This window comes from Uloborus diversus, unplaced genomic scaffold, assembly GCF_026930045.1.
Source record: "Uloborus diversus isolate 005 unplaced genomic scaffold, Udiv.v.3.1 scaffold_14, whole genome shotgun sequence".
NCBI classification, from domain to species: domain Eukaryota; kingdom Metazoa; phylum Arthropoda; class Arachnida; order Araneae; family Uloboridae; genus Uloborus; species Uloborus diversus.
Genome location: NW_026558098.1, coordinates 1,393,168 through 1,411,483, shown reverse-complemented (window position 1 = coordinate 1,411,483; position 18,316 = coordinate 1,393,168). Strand labels below are relative to the sequence as shown.

At 32.6% G+C, this 18,316-nt stretch overlaps 1 protein-coding gene across 1 annotated transcript in view; it reads right to left on the bottom strand.

Annotated features, from left to right (window-relative positions):
* Positions 1–18,316, bottom strand: part of LOC129232827 (hamartin-like) — a 115,516-nt gene that overhangs the window by 47,461 nt on the left and 49,739 nt on the right. The window contains exons 10-12 of the mRNA XM_054866926.1: positions 16,010–16,086; positions 13,884–13,953; positions 2,700–2,783 (exon numbers count right to left, since the gene is read on the bottom strand). Of these exons, the coding sequence (XP_054722901.1) occupies positions 2,700–2,783; positions 13,884–13,953; positions 16,010–16,086 (231 nt within the window). The remainder of the gene's footprint in view (positions 1–2,699; positions 2,784–13,883; positions 13,954–16,009; positions 16,087–18,316) is intronic.

Sequence of the window (18,316 nt, the reverse complement as noted above, 5' to 3'; positions counted from 1 at the left end):
CCCTACTTAGTATGGAGAAAGGAGAGTCAGAGGGGACAGGGTCCATTCTATTGGAACAGAACTGGGGCCATTGCTTTGAGCATTTCAAGTCCAGAGTTATTCTTCAAATCGGGAACAATGACTACTTCAATGGGGTCGTAGGCACTTGCGATAGTTTACCAGAAGTGACTGTTACTCGCAATGGGATGAATAGTTTTAAACGGGCCATTGATCTTCAATGGGGATGGATAAACTGACTCAGAGTCTGTCGCTGGTCATCCAGAGCCCAATACAGGCTGATTTTGCTACCCTTTTTCGGTACCTTCACAAAAATCTTGTTTTGAAATCGGTACTTTCACAAAAATCAAGTAATAAAATCAGTAGCTTCCGCAAAACATCGAAAATGTCACAAAAATTAGCATTTTAAAATATAAAATTTGTTTCTCTGTTTAAAACAAAATTTACTCATAAAATAAAATTCTAAGCAGGTTTATATGAACAATCGCTTCAATAGCAACCTTTTTTTTAGTATTTTAAGTCATTTTTAGCTGTTTCTCGCCAAAGTGTATTTATGCAATATTATCCCAATCTTTTAACACCTGTTTTGAGGAACTGTTTCTCCCATAATTTCCTATATTGTACACAGTACATAGCCCATTAAGCTGGAATGACGATGGTATTTTCCGTACTTCTCAGGTTATTTGCTCACCCCCTCCCTAAAAAATGAAACCCGTTAAAAATAATACTAGATGACATTTACGTTTTTGGAACTAAAATTTCACTTATTCTACTTCTCTTTTACAAAAATTAGGATGCCTCTAAAAATTCACAAAAACAATGCTGATGATATAAAAAACTTTCACAAAAAGAGAATGATGCAATACTTTCACAAAAATAGGTAGCGAGAAAAAAATCCTGGATTGGCCCCTATCATCACATATTGCCCACATAGTACAACACTGCCCCCATCTGCAAAAACTACTTTTTGAGAAAAATCAATTTAAATGTAATTTGCCTTGCCCTTAATTCCTATAGTAACACAAAAACACATCTTAAAAATAAGGTCAAAATTTTTTTTTTCATTTGTGGCCATCTTGCATTTTAATAGAACTAATAAAAATGCACCAGGACACGTATATAACTCAAAATCGACAATTTTTGACTCGTGATGGTGCTGTATTCGGTGCATAATGGGGGGCAGAGAGAAGCAAAGGAATGTCACTGGACTATTTAAAGTTTCGAATAAAACATATTTACAGTTCAGGTTCTAGGTAGACTTTGATTGAAATTTTTATGCTGTAGAGCAGCACCCACCAGGGCTACAAGTACCGTAAAATCCTGAAAGTAACCCCCCTATTGATTATAACCCCCCTTTTTTGTGGAAAGAGAAATCATTTTAAAATCCTGAATATACCCCCCCCCCCCCCCGCCCCCACCTTTTCACCTGAAAAAATTTCTGATCACCTTCATTTTCCACTCCCTCCAAAAAAAAAGGATAACATTTTCTGCTTTACTTGAAAAGCATTTACAGAGGTTTAGTTCTCTACCCCCCCCCCCCAGCCCCCATGTGCATGTTTTCTTTTCTAAAAAAAAAAAAAGAAAGAAAAGAAACACAACAAGATTTGAACAAAAAAGAAAAAAAATGGTCTCCATGGTTTATTCCTTCCAAAATGTCTAGACTCCTTTTGATGCAAGGTCACCTGTTTTGTTTGTTTTTTTTTTTTTTCTTTTGTTCATAGTATTACAGCAGAAATGTATATGACTGTTCTGCTTTTTATTTATTTTAGAAGGAGCATTTTTGTTCTGACTTGTGAAAATGAACAATCTTCAAAACGACGCAATTTTGGAAATGCATTGTTAAAAAGTAGTGCGAAACTTAAAAATAACCTTTTTTAAAGGAGAAATAAAGTAATTGAACGAGTTAACGATCATCAGAAATGTATATTTCACAAAATCAAATAAGAGATTTGTCTCTGTTTGCGATCGCGTACTTTGCACAGCTCAGTTTTCGAAATTACGATCTTCGTGACGAATTGGCGGCCGTGATTGCGATTTTTTCTTCTATTCTGAGACAAGAACATTAAGATTTTGCTTCTTTTACTGTAACCTTATTACATTCAGTACATGATGAATTTCCAAGTGATAAATTATAGGGATTTCGCCAACTAAGGTACAAAATCCTTTCTTTCGAAAAAATGGCGCCCACATGCAATTTATCACTACTAGAAAATTATGACAGGTTTTTATTAATTAATTTCAAACTCTTCATTAATATTAACTCTTATTTACTTATTTCTTTTCTGTACTCTAAAATTAATACTTCTAAAAACAATTATTTTGGCTCATTTTTCAAAAAAATCTCGATTATATCCCCCTTTCTGAAATTAACAAGTTTTGTTTTGAAAATAGGGAGGGTTACTTTCGGAATTTTATGGTACCACTTCTTGCCCTAAAACAGGGGAGATGTTTGTACTGGTTATCTCCACATTTTTAACTTTAGCACGCCTCATTTGTATTTGTATCTTTTGACTTCTCATCCTGTCAAAGTCCTTAGCAAGATCTCGTTTGAGAATTGGTTAATATTGGATATTTCCATGTTAGCCACAGTAGTTGTCAACTGCATATGACTTCCTCCAAGCCCATCTTTTTGAAGAGCAAGACTGAAAAACGCCCCTCCATGAGTCTGAAACCCTTTTTGAATTCCAAAGAACCAAACCCACCTTCCTCTTTGGCTTCCACGGCTTGGAAAATGCTGGCCACCGGAACATTCTCTTTGGAATCTTCGCCCTCTGCACTCTTCCCACCTGTAAGACAATGACTCAATCAATAACTCAGACTCGGGACTCAGGATTAGTGATGTAAAATACCCGGGTATTTATTTTTAGGGGTAAATACCCAGGGTATATACCCGGGTAAATACCCAAAATGGGTAAACACCCGGGTATTTATTTCAAAAATTTATATTCAACTAAAATACTTTTCTGTATACAAAAAACAATATACAAAACAATAAATTTTTGCCCAAAAATTGTATTTTGATCACATATTTAAAGAATTATTGTGCGAAACAGCTTAGCAATCTAATATGATATTCACATTAAATGTGTTGGATGTGCCTGATCAATGTCGATAGCCAAATTTCAGATATAAAAAGCCATTCTACAAAAAGTAAAAAGATTAACTGGTTAAAAAAAAATGCAAACATCAATTTTTTAAGGTCCTAGTCTTTTATAACGCAGTAATATATCCCTGCATGACATCAAAATGTAACGAAATGTCGCTCAATTTATTATTACTATTTATTTACCTATATCTTATGCAGAAATTTCCTCCAAACTTAGTTCAATTGCTCAGGTGTATTCTCTATCACACACATATATATACACACACACATAATATACATAAACATTTAAAATTTTCAATCTTTTATTTTAGGGTTTATGTTTAAAAAAGAAAATAGTCACCTTTTAATACCACCTAAAAATTTTTTTGCAAAATGCGCAATTATTAGGGGGTTCACCATATGTTTCTTTCATGATTTCATCAAGTCTTTCAATAAAAAATATTATAAACTGTGTAATACATATATGTATCTATCAGTTTCACCAATTATTTCACATTTAGATTTTTTTAAAAAAATCCTATTCACTTTTTTGCAATTTTTGTAAAATACCCAGTTTTTGGGTATTTACCCAGGCCTTGGGTAAATACCCGGGTAAATACCCAAAAAATATTTACCCACCCGCTGGGTATTTACCCGATCCACGTCACTAATCAGGATTCCAATCAAAATAAGAATAGAGCAATCTAAATAAGAAAGACCACAGATTTCCTTCATCGCAGCCAACTTTTTGGAAATGGCGCTCCCCAATTTTATTCAGACTTGAAAAACTTTTATAAAACCATCGTTTCATTCCTACTATCAATCTATACATATTGATCTACCTTGTTCTAATTTTCAGCTGCTCATAAAATAATTTTTATTCATCTAAAATCCATGTATTGAGCATGGGCGGATTTATGGGGGGTCAGAGGGGGGCAATGCCCCCCCAGTTTTGGGAGGACTTTATGTAGTAACAACACATCTTCCAAAAATTAGAAAAAAAATCATTATTTTTTCGTTTTTGAATAGTTTAGAAGAGCATGGGTGGATTTATGGGGGGGGGGCAAAGGGGACAATGCCCCCCAGTTTTGGGAGGAGTTTATATAGTAACAACTTATCTTCCAAAATCTTATAACAAAAAAAAAATCATGATTTTTTTTTTTGGAATAGAAAATTTAAGTTTATTTTTTCTTTTAAACTTAAAATAGCCGTTTCTTACAAAGTTCGAACAATACTGTTCAACTGTTTATAATCTACTACTCAATTTCAGAGACTGGAAAGTGCAAATTATTGATAGGTTCTAAAATCCCTGAAAAGAATTGGCGCAGTATAGCCTACAAGGGCTCTTGAGCCAGAAACCCAATCTAACCAACCAAACCTTGAAAATAATTAGACAAGTCTTTGAAACTCCTAAGCAAAGTGTGCTTCAATTTTATTTCTTATCAAGTGTATAAATTAAGAATTGTTCAAATGGGTAGTATGTTACTCTCTTGATACCTATTCTCTAAATCTCATTTCTTTTAAAGTATTAACTTGCATCACAAAGCACTTTTAAAGCATAAAACTTAAATATATATATATATATTTGCCTATTATTTCCAATTAACCCTTAAAAGACTTCAAAATGCAGAATTTTATATCCATTTTAGATAATTTCCTCCGGGGGAGTAACCCCCGGGCCCCCTAAAACTGCAGATATTCTATATCCCACTTAAAAGGGAGCTCTCTTAATACCAGCCCCCTCTCTTTTAAGGTCAATTTAAAAAGGACAGCATAATGAAAATACACACAGTAATGAAAACGACACATAAAAAAGTAAAGAATGGCCTTACGCATCACAGAAAACAGACAAAAACATGGGAGGGGGAGGGCAATTAAAAATGTTGCTCAAAAAAAAAAAAAATCCTACCCCCCAGGAACTCAGTCCTAAATCCGCCTATGGTATTGAGTTCAAATACAATTTTTTTTAAAACTTGTAGTGGATGACTCTCGATGTTAGCGTTTTTTCCAATACAAATTCATTCATTAAATCCGCTTTCTATTTTGAGTAGACGTTAAATCTCGGTTATCACAAATTTGCCATTTCAACTGCGCTTGCGCGCAGATTTAGCTTTTTGGGCTTTCTGTTTTAAGATTTTGTGTTGCTTGCAGGGTTGGCAAAAACCCGGGTTTTTTTAAAAAAGCCCATGGACCCAGGGTTTTTTGGGTTTTTTTAAATAAAACCCAAAAAAAAAAACCCAACTAAAGCTGGGTTTTTTAAAAGAAATGTGGGTTTTTTTGTCTTTTTTTAGGGAAAATGTAGGGTACTTGTAGCATATTATAGTGTAAGTATATGAACAAAGCACAAGAATTGTCTTGGGGTAAAAAAAGCTGGAAAACTAGTTAAAATTCAGCGTTTTCTGAAGAAGAGTATGAAGGACGACGAAACCCAAGAATGGTGAAGTTTCAGATTTTTTAGTTTCCATGATTACCAACAGTTAAGGCAAAATTACTTCTCGAGTGATAAAATCTATTGTTCGTTTTAATCACTACTATTTTTTTTTTTTTTTTACTTTATTGTATTTCATTTTGTGATGCAAAACTACTGTAGAACCTCAAGTAGTTTAAATCCCTATTTACTGAATTCCAGCTTAATCAAGACATTTCTTTGAATTTTATGTTGCCTGTTTTTCTATTTCTGTGTACAGAGTAAGAAATATTAAACTTTTTCGTAAGATAAGGAAAATACTGTACATCCTATTCTGTTTTCTGTCCGACCGTTTGTAAAACCTGTTAATTTCTAAAAAATATACCTTGTGTTTATTCGAGATTTGTGACGTGTTGATTTGCAGAAAATTATTCACGTGAAAGCCTTTTAGCTAGAGTAGTTTCCTCTGTACAATCTACAAATATCGAGAAAACCAGACGTGACAGGACTTAGTCAAGATAATTTGAGTTATTTATTGACCAGTCAAAGAGAAAAGTTAAATACATTTATTTAAAATCTTTCAAGTATATTTTTAATGCCGTTAAGAGTTAAGAAATACTATTAAAGTTCAAAATTCATTTTTTATGTCCATTGTCTGTGGTGAAGAACAAATAAAATAGAAGTTTAAATTGTAAAAGTATTTAAATTAATTATTTTTAAAAAACTTCTCAAAAAATTTTAAAAAACCCAAAAGTGAGCTAAATAATGGGTTTTTTTAAATGGGTTTTTTCAAAAAAAACCCATTGGGTCCAACCCAATTGGGTCCAATCCGGCCAACCCTGGTTGCTTGTTTATATTTAGGCTGAGCTAGAGTCCCAACAAATTAATGAATGCGATTAGAGTATTTTCACGGCGATTTCGTGATACATTATATGAAACTACGGATATGAATACCTGATAATCTTTATAATTTAAAGGGGAAAATGACACTTCGATATTTATTGGTTTGAAAATATTTACTTAACGTAAACGTAAAACACGTTGTGTACTTCAAAAATGACTGGAATATGAGTACAGATGTCCGTCTTTTGTGGATATTTTACGTTAGGCGTAAATAGCAGGATTATGCATTTTTATTTAGGTTGATGGTTCGGCTTTGTATTAGAAGTGATGCTGCAATTCTGGTACAGTAAAACCTGTAAAGTTGACCACCTTTGTAAGTTGACCACCTGTCTATGTTGACCGCTTTTGTCAGGAACGGAATGAGTCCTATCTTATATAACGAAGGAAAACCTCTGTAGCTTGACCACCTCTCTATCTTGACCATCTGTCTATCTTGACCACTAATGAACACCAAGTTTGGTTTGGAGTATTGTAAAAAACCCTTTGTAAGTTGACCACTTGGTTTATTTTTTTAAATTTTATTTAGAAAATTATTTTTTTATAGCTTTCCAAGAATATTTTTGATGCCAGACCAGCATTTTACCAACTAAATGAAACAGCAGCATAACTAAACCTCCTTTTGAGTTTAACCACATGGGAAAACTACTAAGAACCCTTTTATTCTCCAAACTTGTTTTCATTTTGTTGTTCAGCGAAAAATTTGTAATTTTTGATTAGCTATAAATTTTTAGGAATTATTAATGTTAAATTAGTATTTTTTCATAAACAATAACACGTTTTTTTTTTTTTTTGATCAATTTAACTGAAACTTTAAATTTGAATGACACATTATACATCATTCTGGGAAAATAATCTCTAAAAATATTTGAGTAACATCTTAGATTATTGCTTCAAAGTAATGCTAAACAATGAAAGTGAGTTGAACATAGGTGTCACTTAGTCAAAAAATGAATACATGGTGCAAGAAATGACAAAAAAAAAAAAAAAAAAATCATTACCCCCTTTATAAGTTGACCACCTGTCTAAGTTGACCACCAAAGTACTGCACCGCAAGTGGTCAACTTACACAGGTTTCACTGTACGATCTTCTGAGGTTGAAAATATGGCCCTGAAAAGGGCCTTTGATGGAAAAAATCAGACTCCGAATCCATTAATAATTAAGACTCAAAAGTCAATCTTTACCGAGACCTAAAAACTAAATCGGAGAAAGCTTTGTGATTTCTAATTTTTATCTGTTGCCACCTCATATTTATTAACAAATTTAAAATGTTTGTCATTAATTTTAGCAAGATTTTTGAAATCGGCTAAGTCCGCACGCAAGCGAAGTTGAAATGGCAAATTTGTGATAACCGGGATTTAACGTCGAGTTCTATTTTGCCTCTTAACAGTGTGATTCTGTCATCTTTATACATAAAGGGCTAATCTCTGTCCGGATGTCCGGGGTAAACTTCAAAAATACTGGACGGATTTCAACCATTTTTTCACCATAGATAGCTACATAATCGGGGAACTGTTATAAAATTCAAAATTACTTATATGTTTCAAACAGGGTTGGCCGAATTGGACCCAATTGGGTTGGACCCAATGGTTTTTTTTTTGAAAAAACCCACTTAAAAAAACCCATTATTTAACCCACTTTTGGGTTTTTTTAAATTTTCTGAGAAGTTTTTTAAAAAAGGTAATTAATTTAAATACTTCACAATTTAAACTTCTTTTTTATTTGTTCTTCACCACCACAGACAATGAACATAAAAAATGAACTTTGAACTTTAATAGTATTACGTAATTCTTAACGGCATTAAAAAAAATACGTCAAAGATTTTAAATAAATGTATTTAACTTTTTTCTTTAACTGGTCAATAAATAACTCAAATTATATTGACCAAGTCCTGTCACGTCTGATTTTCTCAATATTTGTAGATTGTACAGAGGAAACTAATCTAGTTAAAAGGCTTTCACGTGAATTAGTTTCTGCTAACCAACACGTCACAAATCTCGAATAAACACAAGGTATATTTTTTAGAAATAATCAGATTTTTCAAATGGTCGACAGAAAACAGAACGGGTACAGTATTTTCATTATCTTACGAAAAGTTTAGTATTTCTTACTCTGTACACAGAAATAGAAAAACAGGCAACATAAAATTCAAAGAAATGTCTTGATTAAGCTGGAATTTCGTAAAAAGGGATTTAAACTACTTGAGGTTCTACAGTAGTTTTGCATAACAAAATGAAATACAATAAAGTAAAATGCAAAGAAAAAATGTAGTAATTAAAAACAAACAATAGATTTTATCACTTGAGAAGTAACTTTGCATTAACTGTTGGTAATAATGAAAATTAAAAAACTTCAAACTTCACCATTCTTGGGGTTTTTTCGTCTTTTATACTTCTCTTCAGAAAACGCTGAATTTTAACTAGTTTTCCAGCTTTTTTTACCCGAAGACACTTTTTACACTTTGTCCATATACTTACGCTACAATACGCTGCAAGTACCCCACATTTTCCCTAAAAAAGACAAAAAAAACCACATTTATTTAAAAAAAACCCAACTTTGGTTGGGTTTTTTTGGGTTTTATTTAAAAAAACCCAAAAAACCCTGGGTCCATGGGCTTTTTTGAAAAAACCCGGGTTTTTGCCAACCCTGGTTTCAAAGAGTAGAAACCTTTCTATAAAAATCCTTTATTTAACATGAACACCACTTGCTTCTTGCAAGAAAAAAAAAAGGCAACTGAATACATGGTGAAAAATAAAAACATGTTGCTGAAAAACTAACAGTTGGAAAAGCAGTTACATGTGTACATGCAGTTAGAAATGCAGTTACATGTGCAGCACATGTGTGCCAACACCTGATTGGTCAACAGCCAGGAGCTAATTTGAATATCAATGGACCAATCACATGTTGGCTACAGTTAAGATACTAAAAAAAATTAATTTATATTCAATCTAATTTTATGTTAATTTTAATAAGTAATTAAATATATATTTTATTTATTTATTTATTTTTTTTTTTTTTAACATGAAAGAATACTCTACAGGAACAACTTAGGCTATAATTTATTGCTAAAAAACTCAGTTTAAGAACGTCGTGATCGAAAACGGTAAATGTCATGTCATTTCCGCATCAAACGATTAAAGATTAAACCCATTGTTTTTCGAAAATTCGTTGCCTAACAACAGCAATATTAAATGTAATCAAAATGTAAATTTTGAATCAAGGCCTCTCTTTAGCAAACACGAGTCTAAAGTCATTTAAAAATTTGGAAACTTTTTTTTTGCACCCTGAGGGTAGAAGAACTTTAGTTCCAAGTTCAAGCTTATAGTAGAGAGCTTTTTTTTTTCCTTTTGTGTGTGTGTGTGTACTATTTAATTAAATGAAGCGCACGGTTTTTTTAGTGATCTTTGTTTTTGTTAGTTCATATTTTGGAAATTCTTCAAAATTTTAATATGCTTAAATTCGTGCTTTCGCTTCTGAATGAATATTCGTTGGTTCTTTACACTCATTGCTATTTTACTTTTATCGGTAAGGAAGAAGCTCAATTTTTAATCACGTCAAAGCGGCTGTGTTTTGAGTTTTTTCAGTTAAAACAGAAAACGGAAGAAATGAGCGATTGTTTCTTACAATTATTACTGACCCAGGCAACGCCGGGTACGTTTGCTAGTATGTATATACATATTTAGATCAATCATAATTACTTCAACAAAAAAGGGTCCCGAAATGGCAGATTAGCTTTGTGAAACATAGCTGATGTTTAGGCTGATTGGAGGCCATGTGAAATTTAAAAAAAAAAAAAAATTGTGTTGCGTTAAGTTTGAAAAAGCAAGTTTTGCAAATGGCCCTTGGGCCACAGGGCGAAGATCATAGCCTCTGAGGCAGGGTTGGCAAAAACCCAGGTTTTTTTAAAAAAGCCCATGGACCCAGGGTTTTTTTAAATAAAACCCAAAAAAAAAACAACTAAAGTTGGGTTTTTTAAAAAGAAGTGTGGGTTTTTTTTGTCTTTTTTTAGGGAGAATGTGGGTACTTGTAGCATATTGTAGCGTAAGTATATGGACAAAGCACAAAAATTGTCTTGGGGTAAAAAAAGCTCAAAAATTCAGCAATTTCTGAAGAAAAGTATAAAAAATAACAAAACCGGTGAAGTTTCAGATTTTTTAGTTTCTATGATTGTCAACAGTTAAGGCAAAGTTACTACTCAAGTTATAAAATCCATTGTTCGTTTGTTCATTTTTAATTACTACTTTTTTTTTGCATTTTACTTTATTGTATTTCATTTTGTAATGCAAAACTACTGTAGAATGTCAAGCAGTTTAAATCCCTTTTTAGTGAATTCCAGCTTAATCAAGACATTTCTTTGAACTTTTTAAGTTGCCTGTTTTTCTATTTCGGTGTACAGAGTAAGAAATATTAAACTTTTTCGTAAGATAATGAAAATACTGTACATCCTATTCTGTTTTCTGTCTGACCGTTTGAGAAACCTGTTCATTTCTAAAAAATATACCTTGTTTATTCGAGATTTGTGACGTGTTGGTTTGCAGAAAATTATTAACATTAAAGCCTTTTGGCTAGAGTAGTTTCCTCTGTACAATCTACAAATATAGAGAAAATCAGACATGACGGGACTTAGTCAAGATAATTTGAGTTTTTTTCAGTTAAAGAAAAAGTTAAATATATTTATTTAAAATCTTTGAAGTATTTTTTTTAAATGCCGTCAAGAGTTAAGAAATGCTATTAAAGTTCAAAATTCATTTTTTATGTCCATTTTTTGTGGTGAAGAACAAATAAAAAATAAATTTAAATTGTGAAAGTATTTAAATTAATTACTTTTTTTAAAAATTTCTCAGAAAATTTAAAAAAAACCCAAAAGTGGGCTAAATAATGGGTTTTTTTAAATGGGTTTTTTCAAAAAAAACCCATTGGGTCCAACCCAATTGGGTCCAATCCGGCCAACCCTGCTCAGAGGTATTTCAAATTTCTTTATTTTTTACCCTATTTTCAAATCCGAACTCTCGGCGATTCTAACTGCCAAAAAACACACGGAAAATATATTTGAAAGGAAAAGCACGGTTCAGTTAAAACAAGAAGCATACAAACAATCAATAGGAAAATTCACTTTCACCTTTCATATCATTTTCAATGTTATTAAGGATTTTTTTTTTTCTGCATTGTGTTTCGTTTAAGGGGTCTAAAGACCTTTAAACTTCAAAATTTTCGATTTTCTGGAAAAAATATATGTTATGCACAGTTGAATTCTGAACAATTTGATACCTTATTTATTACTATACGCCAAAAACTTTTCGAGTTATTGTAAAAATGCCTAAACTTTCTCCATAGAGATTTACGTTAACAGCAGCTGTTTAAGCCTCTTTTTCTCAGGTGCCGGTTTCTTCGGTTTTCTCGTTTTGGGCGCATGATATCTCAGAAAGTTTCTTATATATTTCCCTAAAACTTTTAATGTATGTTTATCTGGTTTATATTTATGACCTGAACCTAAATTTCTTTTTTTTTAAATTATTTATTTATTTTTTTGAAATTTGGTAAGTTAATATCGAAAATTTCCAAAATTTTGCGTAAAAAATATTTATTTTTAAATATTAACTTTAATTTTTTAGTTGAAATTTAGGTTCAGATCGTTAAGATGTATCAGACAAACATGCATGAAAAGTTTTACCGAAATATATAAGAAACTTTCTGAAATATCGTGCGCGCAAAACGAGAAAACCGAAGAAAGCGGCACCTGAGAAAAAGAGGCTTAAACAGCTGCTGTTAACATAAATCTCTACGGGGAAAGTTTACGCATTTTTACGACAACTCGAAAAGTTTTTGGCGTATAGTAATAAATAAGATATCAAATTGTTCAGAATTAAACTGTGCATAACATATATTTTTTCCAGAAAGTCGAAAATTTTGAAGTTTAAAGGTCATTAGACCCCTTAATGTAAAGCAAGGTTAAGGTAAATGAAGCTTTAAAAAAAGGATACATTGCAGAAATTGGCGATGCTCTTGGAAATCCCCTTCGGGCAAAGTTCCAAATCGTCACGCTGGTTAGGTTAGGAAAGACGGGCCGATCCAGGATTTTTTTCTCGCTACCTATTTTTGTGAAAGTTTTTTTTTATCATTAGCACTTTTTGTGAAATTTTAGATAGAGGCATCCTCATTTTTGTAAAAGAGAAGTAGAACAAGTGAAATTTTAGTTCCAAAAGTGTAAATGTCATCTAATATTACTTTTAACAGGTTTTGTTTGTTTGTTTTTGGGGGGGGGGGAGCTAAAACCTAAGAAGTACAAAAAATACCATCGTCATTTCAGCTTAATGGGCTATGTACTGTGTACAATATAGGAAATGATGAGAAAAAACGGTTTCCCAAAACAGATGTTTAAAGATTGCGATAATAATGCGTAAATACACTTTGGCGAGAAACAACTAAAAATTAGTTAAAATACTACAATAAGGTATCTATTTAAGCGATTGTTCATATAAACCAGCTTAGAATTTTATTTTATGAGTAAATTTAAATGTTTTAAACAGAGAAATATATTTTAAAATGCTAATTTGTGAAATTTTCAATGTTTTTGCGAAGCTACTGATTTTATTACTTGATTTTTGTGAAAGTACCGATTTCAAAACAAGATTTTTGTGAAGGTACCGAAAAACGGTAGCAAAATCAGCCTGTATTGGGCCCGGAAAGAAGTGGAATTAAAATAATTTTCTTACCATAAATCACCTTAGTTGCTGTTCTACAGAAATCATTATCATTGACTTTCAAAAATTACCTACAAGCAGAATCAAAACTTTTTTTCTGCTACTCGATCGGCATTTGGGTTCGAATAGCACACCTGCCAACCTCCGAGAAAAAAAATCCGGAAGATTTTTTTATTTTTATCCACAAGATTTTAACGCAAAATAAAATCAAACAGGACACCTACCCTCTTTACATTTAACAATATATTAGATATGAATTTCATATCAATTGAAATTACTTTCGTTTAGTAAATATTACTTTTATTGCTTTCTTTAAAAGTTTGGAAATAACATTTGTTACTCATCTTAAAAAAAGAACGAAGCAAAAACAGCTCGAACTGAGAGAACGAGAAGATAATTGGCGCCGAAATTGTGCCCCTAGTTGCCCGCCGCGACGCTCGCTTTGATTGGATCCCGATGAAGTCATGCGCTGTATCACTCAGTGACGTCATAATCTTGCCTGGCATCTTCTCGTACCATTCTCTTACGGCAACCTTTCCTCGGCTACTTGGCGTAAAACGCGGTGCCGCGTTCCACAAAAGTATCGTTAGCGCCAAAATTGGCGAGATACTATTTTTTTCCTGACAAAACGTGAAAAATCCGGAAGATTTTGCTCATGACCGGAAAAACGGAAAAGGACATAAAAATCCGGAAGGCTTGGCAGGTATGGAATACAAACAAATGAAACATCTACAAAGTGAGCAAAATATTAAAAAATTGATGCAAAAAAAAAAAAATTATAACCTTGTGTACTTTTAGGAGTGGTCTCAGGTGCAGGCTTTTCCGTCAAAGAGCTCTGCTTGTCAGGCTCACTCCTGAACACCTGTAAAAGAGGCAAAAAAAAAAAAAAAATAAATAATAATAATAACTGAGCAAATGAAAAGAACAATTACTCATTGAGAGCCACAATGTGTGTATTTTGAACAGCCCCACTCCTGTTTTAATACAGGGTTCATACTCAACTTTGAAAATCAAAAGAAAGGAGTTTTTAAGGAGTTTCGCTGGAGTTCATTTTATTTTTTAAGGACTAGTTTCCTGTTTAAAGATGTATTTTTTAAAACTTATTTCAGAAAAAATATGTACAACCCTAATATTATTTATTTTTGTTTTCATACAAAACATTGAACGCACAAACATACTAAATTTATAGTAAAATATGCATTTACTGCATTATCTTTGACGTGAGCCGCCTCGGTATCAAATTCAAATACAAGGGGGGGGGGGGGTTGTTACATAAAAGAATTTATAGAAGCAAAAAAAAAACCTTTAGCATGGTACTTTAACAGATCTACAAGATGTTATTTTACAAAAAACTATCCGCATAATCGTCATAAATTTGGAAAAAAATTTCGGATGTGGGGAAGAAATTTGTTTAACGGAAAAATCGGATTTCCGGTATTAACAGACGAATAAATAGCGGAATTTTTGGTAAAGTTAGGTACAACGTAATCACTCCTATCGGATTGGCGATAGAAAAACATCTTTAAGGTCATGTAGAATAAAAAAAATAAGGAGTTCGTAAGGAGATAATAGCAAAATTCAGGAGTTTTAAAGGCCCTTATTTTCTTTCCTTAAAAAGCAGGAGTTTATAAGGAGTTTGTCAGGAGCGTACGAACCCTGTAATAGTTTTATCCAATCATTTGGCATTAAAATTTAAGATACTTTACTAAACTAGTAAATAGTTATCCAACATTTAAAAAAAAAAATCCAAATTGTCAAGACCAGGACAGAAGTGAAACTTTCACCTTATCTTTTCTTTTTACGTTCTGAACTGTCACTACATCCGACGCCCTTACGAAATTAATTTAACTTTATAATGGCTATTATTTTGCATTAGTTTTGGCAACCATTAAAAAGCGAAAGTATTTTTACTTCATAATGACTATTATTTTCATTGTTTTTGGCAACAATTAAAATACAATTAAGTCTTCTTCCATTTAAAGTTTTAGTCCATTAGTTTTAGTCTTCTTCCATCATGTAATTTGAGCCCCGAACAAATAAGATCTGAATAGGTCATCCTATAGTAAAATATTTATGTACTCTGCATGTTTTTATGAATATATTAATGTCATACAAATTACATAGATACAGAGTCTGTTGCTGATCATTGCATTTGTATTACAAGAACATATTTTACTTCATGTCAACATTTCCTTTAATTAATATCCAGCAATTTTTTCTCTTTTTTTTATTAACATGATTTTTAATGTTTTGAGACTCCAACCTTTAAAAACTTTTTATTTCTACTTTTCAATTTTATAAATGCATTTATTATGGGCAATAAACCTCCACATCACAGATAAACATCTTAAAACACACAGCTGTTGTGTTTGTTTTTATAAATGCTATTACATGCATTATAACTTATTAACACTCATTTGATTTATTACACACTTACATAAACTTCAACTGATCTTAATTTTTTCATTTTCACTTTAAAATATTTTTCAATCCATTGTTTATATACATATTTATGTATGCTATTTTGAAAATTAAAATATTACTTGAATAGGAAGAATCTATATAATTATTTATTATTTTCAAACTTCAAATTTTTAACTCAAAACTTTCAGTTTACCATAAAGTGGACAAAATGACATTTTGTCTGGGATGGTTTTTTCCAGGTTTTTCCCGCGTTTTTTCTGGGGTGGACAAAATACGACAATCCTGCTCTTCGAGTTTTCTCGGATAATCATTTCAAATCATTTCAATTATGTATCAAACAGATATAAGTAAAAAACATAAGCAGCTCTTAATTCTCTATTTTGTTTTAAGTCTCAATCAGACCCTTTGCCCCTCCCACCTCCTAAACTCCTGTTTGTAGTAAAATTTGCCCTAAGAAAGTTTGAGCCCCGAACAAATAAGATCTGTGGACATACCTCTGGTTTGGCTTCAACTGCATGATCCACTGCATGATCCTCCTCGATGGATGATCGAGTCTTCAACTCTCTCTCGCCTGATCGGATGAAACGAATTTCGATGGATCAGATATTAAAACTAATTTTTAAATTATATCAAAATATACGAGTCCAAAGTATTTCTCGTCACTTGGTAAAGTCTAAAATCAGCAATGTATACATATAATAAAATAAGATGTTTGTGTGTGGCTCGCTTCCCGGGAAAACGGTAAGGCCTAGAAAGATGAAATTTGGTATACAGGTACAGTTTTTGCCGAAGATGTGCACCTCGGGCTTCGATTTTTGATATTTTAATTAGAAAAAAAAGTTATTTAATGTTTTATGTGATTTTTAGCACTTTTTAGTACTTTTAACCTCACAGACCCCGAACCAATCGCACCACACGAATATTTTTTGTACTATAGTGTAGGAAATTTAATTTTAAATATGATGAATGAAAGAATTTTGAAGATTGATCAATCTTTGTATTTTTTAAGAATTTTTGAAAAAAAACTTTAATTTGCATTTTTCCAGGGTTTTATTTTTTTTTTCTAATATCATCCTGCGAGAAGTATCAAAGCCTCATTTCTAAAATTTAAGTTGGTAATAGTGAAAACATTTCGCCCTCTTCAGAAGAAAAAAGTTCTTAAAAATACGCAATAGTTTTTTTTTTACAATTTTTTTAATGCTGAACACATTATGTCTTTCCACGCATCAGTCGAAAAAAGCGTTCTTCAGTCTTTTATGCCTCTGACGTCACTACTTGGGTTTCGATTCGATATTTACGATGGAATCTTAATCGCAAACAATGTAAATCTTTTTTTTTACTATATAGCTTACTTCTACATTTTATGACTTGATGGCCAAGTGTTTTTCTGGCAGCGCTTGCTTTTTTTTCTTTCCTTTTTTTGTTTTATTTAGGGATTGCATTTATTTCTCCCCCCCCCCCTCCCCAAGCTGGACCTTTTGCTGTATCTATATTACGTTACATTTCATAGTTGTGCGCATTTAATTCAATAAAAACAGCGAGATTTTTTTCATCTTTGTCAAACGCTACTTTTTGCACACTACGGGGAATTTGAGCCTTTTTTTTTGCTCTACTTAAATAAAAAAAAAGTGGTTTTTTGAGTGATCTTTGTTTTTATTAGGAAATGGACGGGGAGGTTAAAATAAATAGAGATGCATAAGAAAATTTAGAGATAGATCGTAAAGGTAGATAGCCGCCGTAAAAATGTGAATTGCTCGAAAAAAATGGATAGAGATGGATTGATTAATACTGCTGCCAAAATTATTATATAAATAAAAATTATATAAATAAAACATATGTGGAGATAACATTTCCGGGCTTATTGGCCGTGGTCTAATTGGAGTAGAAATTCCCAGACGTACTGTGGTCCCATCCAATCGGAAACCGGTAGCCACCACGGTTTGTGAATCCCGTCCAATCAGGTACCAGGATCACCCAGCGGCTTGAATCTCATCCAATCAGGAACCTTATTCCACCAGCGGCTTGAGAACGCCTCCCAATCAGGACCAGCAGCAGTTTGCTTAAATACCGGAGCCAGGAATCAGTCTCACCAAACTCAAACCACCGACGATGGCTGCAGCTAAGCAAGCCGAAACGTCTGGAATTTCTACTCCAATTAGACCACGGCCAATAAGCCCGGAAACGTTATCTCCCCATATTGATGCCGGCCGTGAAAGCCCTAAACAGTATTAAATAAATAAAACCTCTCATAAACCAGGGCTCATTAAGTGTTGGGAAATGAATACTTTCAGTGAACCAGATGTCAGAGACAACGAAAAAACGCTTATTTTTAATGATCAGCCTAACTGGGTTTTTGATCAAACGCAGTCGAATCTCGATAACTCGAATACTCCATTATCTTGAAGTTTTCATCAGGTCCCGAACTCTTGAGACTGTTGTGGAAATTTCCAATAACTTGAACTACCAATAACTCCAACGTTTTAGTCTGTCCCTTGGGACTTGGAGTTACCTAGAGTTGACTGTACTTTTATTTGGGGGGGGGGGGGAGGCGGGTTCTGATGAAAAACCTGGGTTTTTTCAAGAATCATAATGTCATACCTGCCAACCTTTGAAGGAAAAAAAAAACAGGAGATTTTACTAGAGGTATATAGGTGATTCACCATCGACATATCCTCGCTACAGAATTATTTAATTTTGCGTCTAAATAACATAAATACTAAATTTTAAGTGAAATGAGGAGTTTTTGCAGATGTAAGCAAATGGGTAGCAGCAAGGAAAATATACTGAAAAGGAAAAACTAA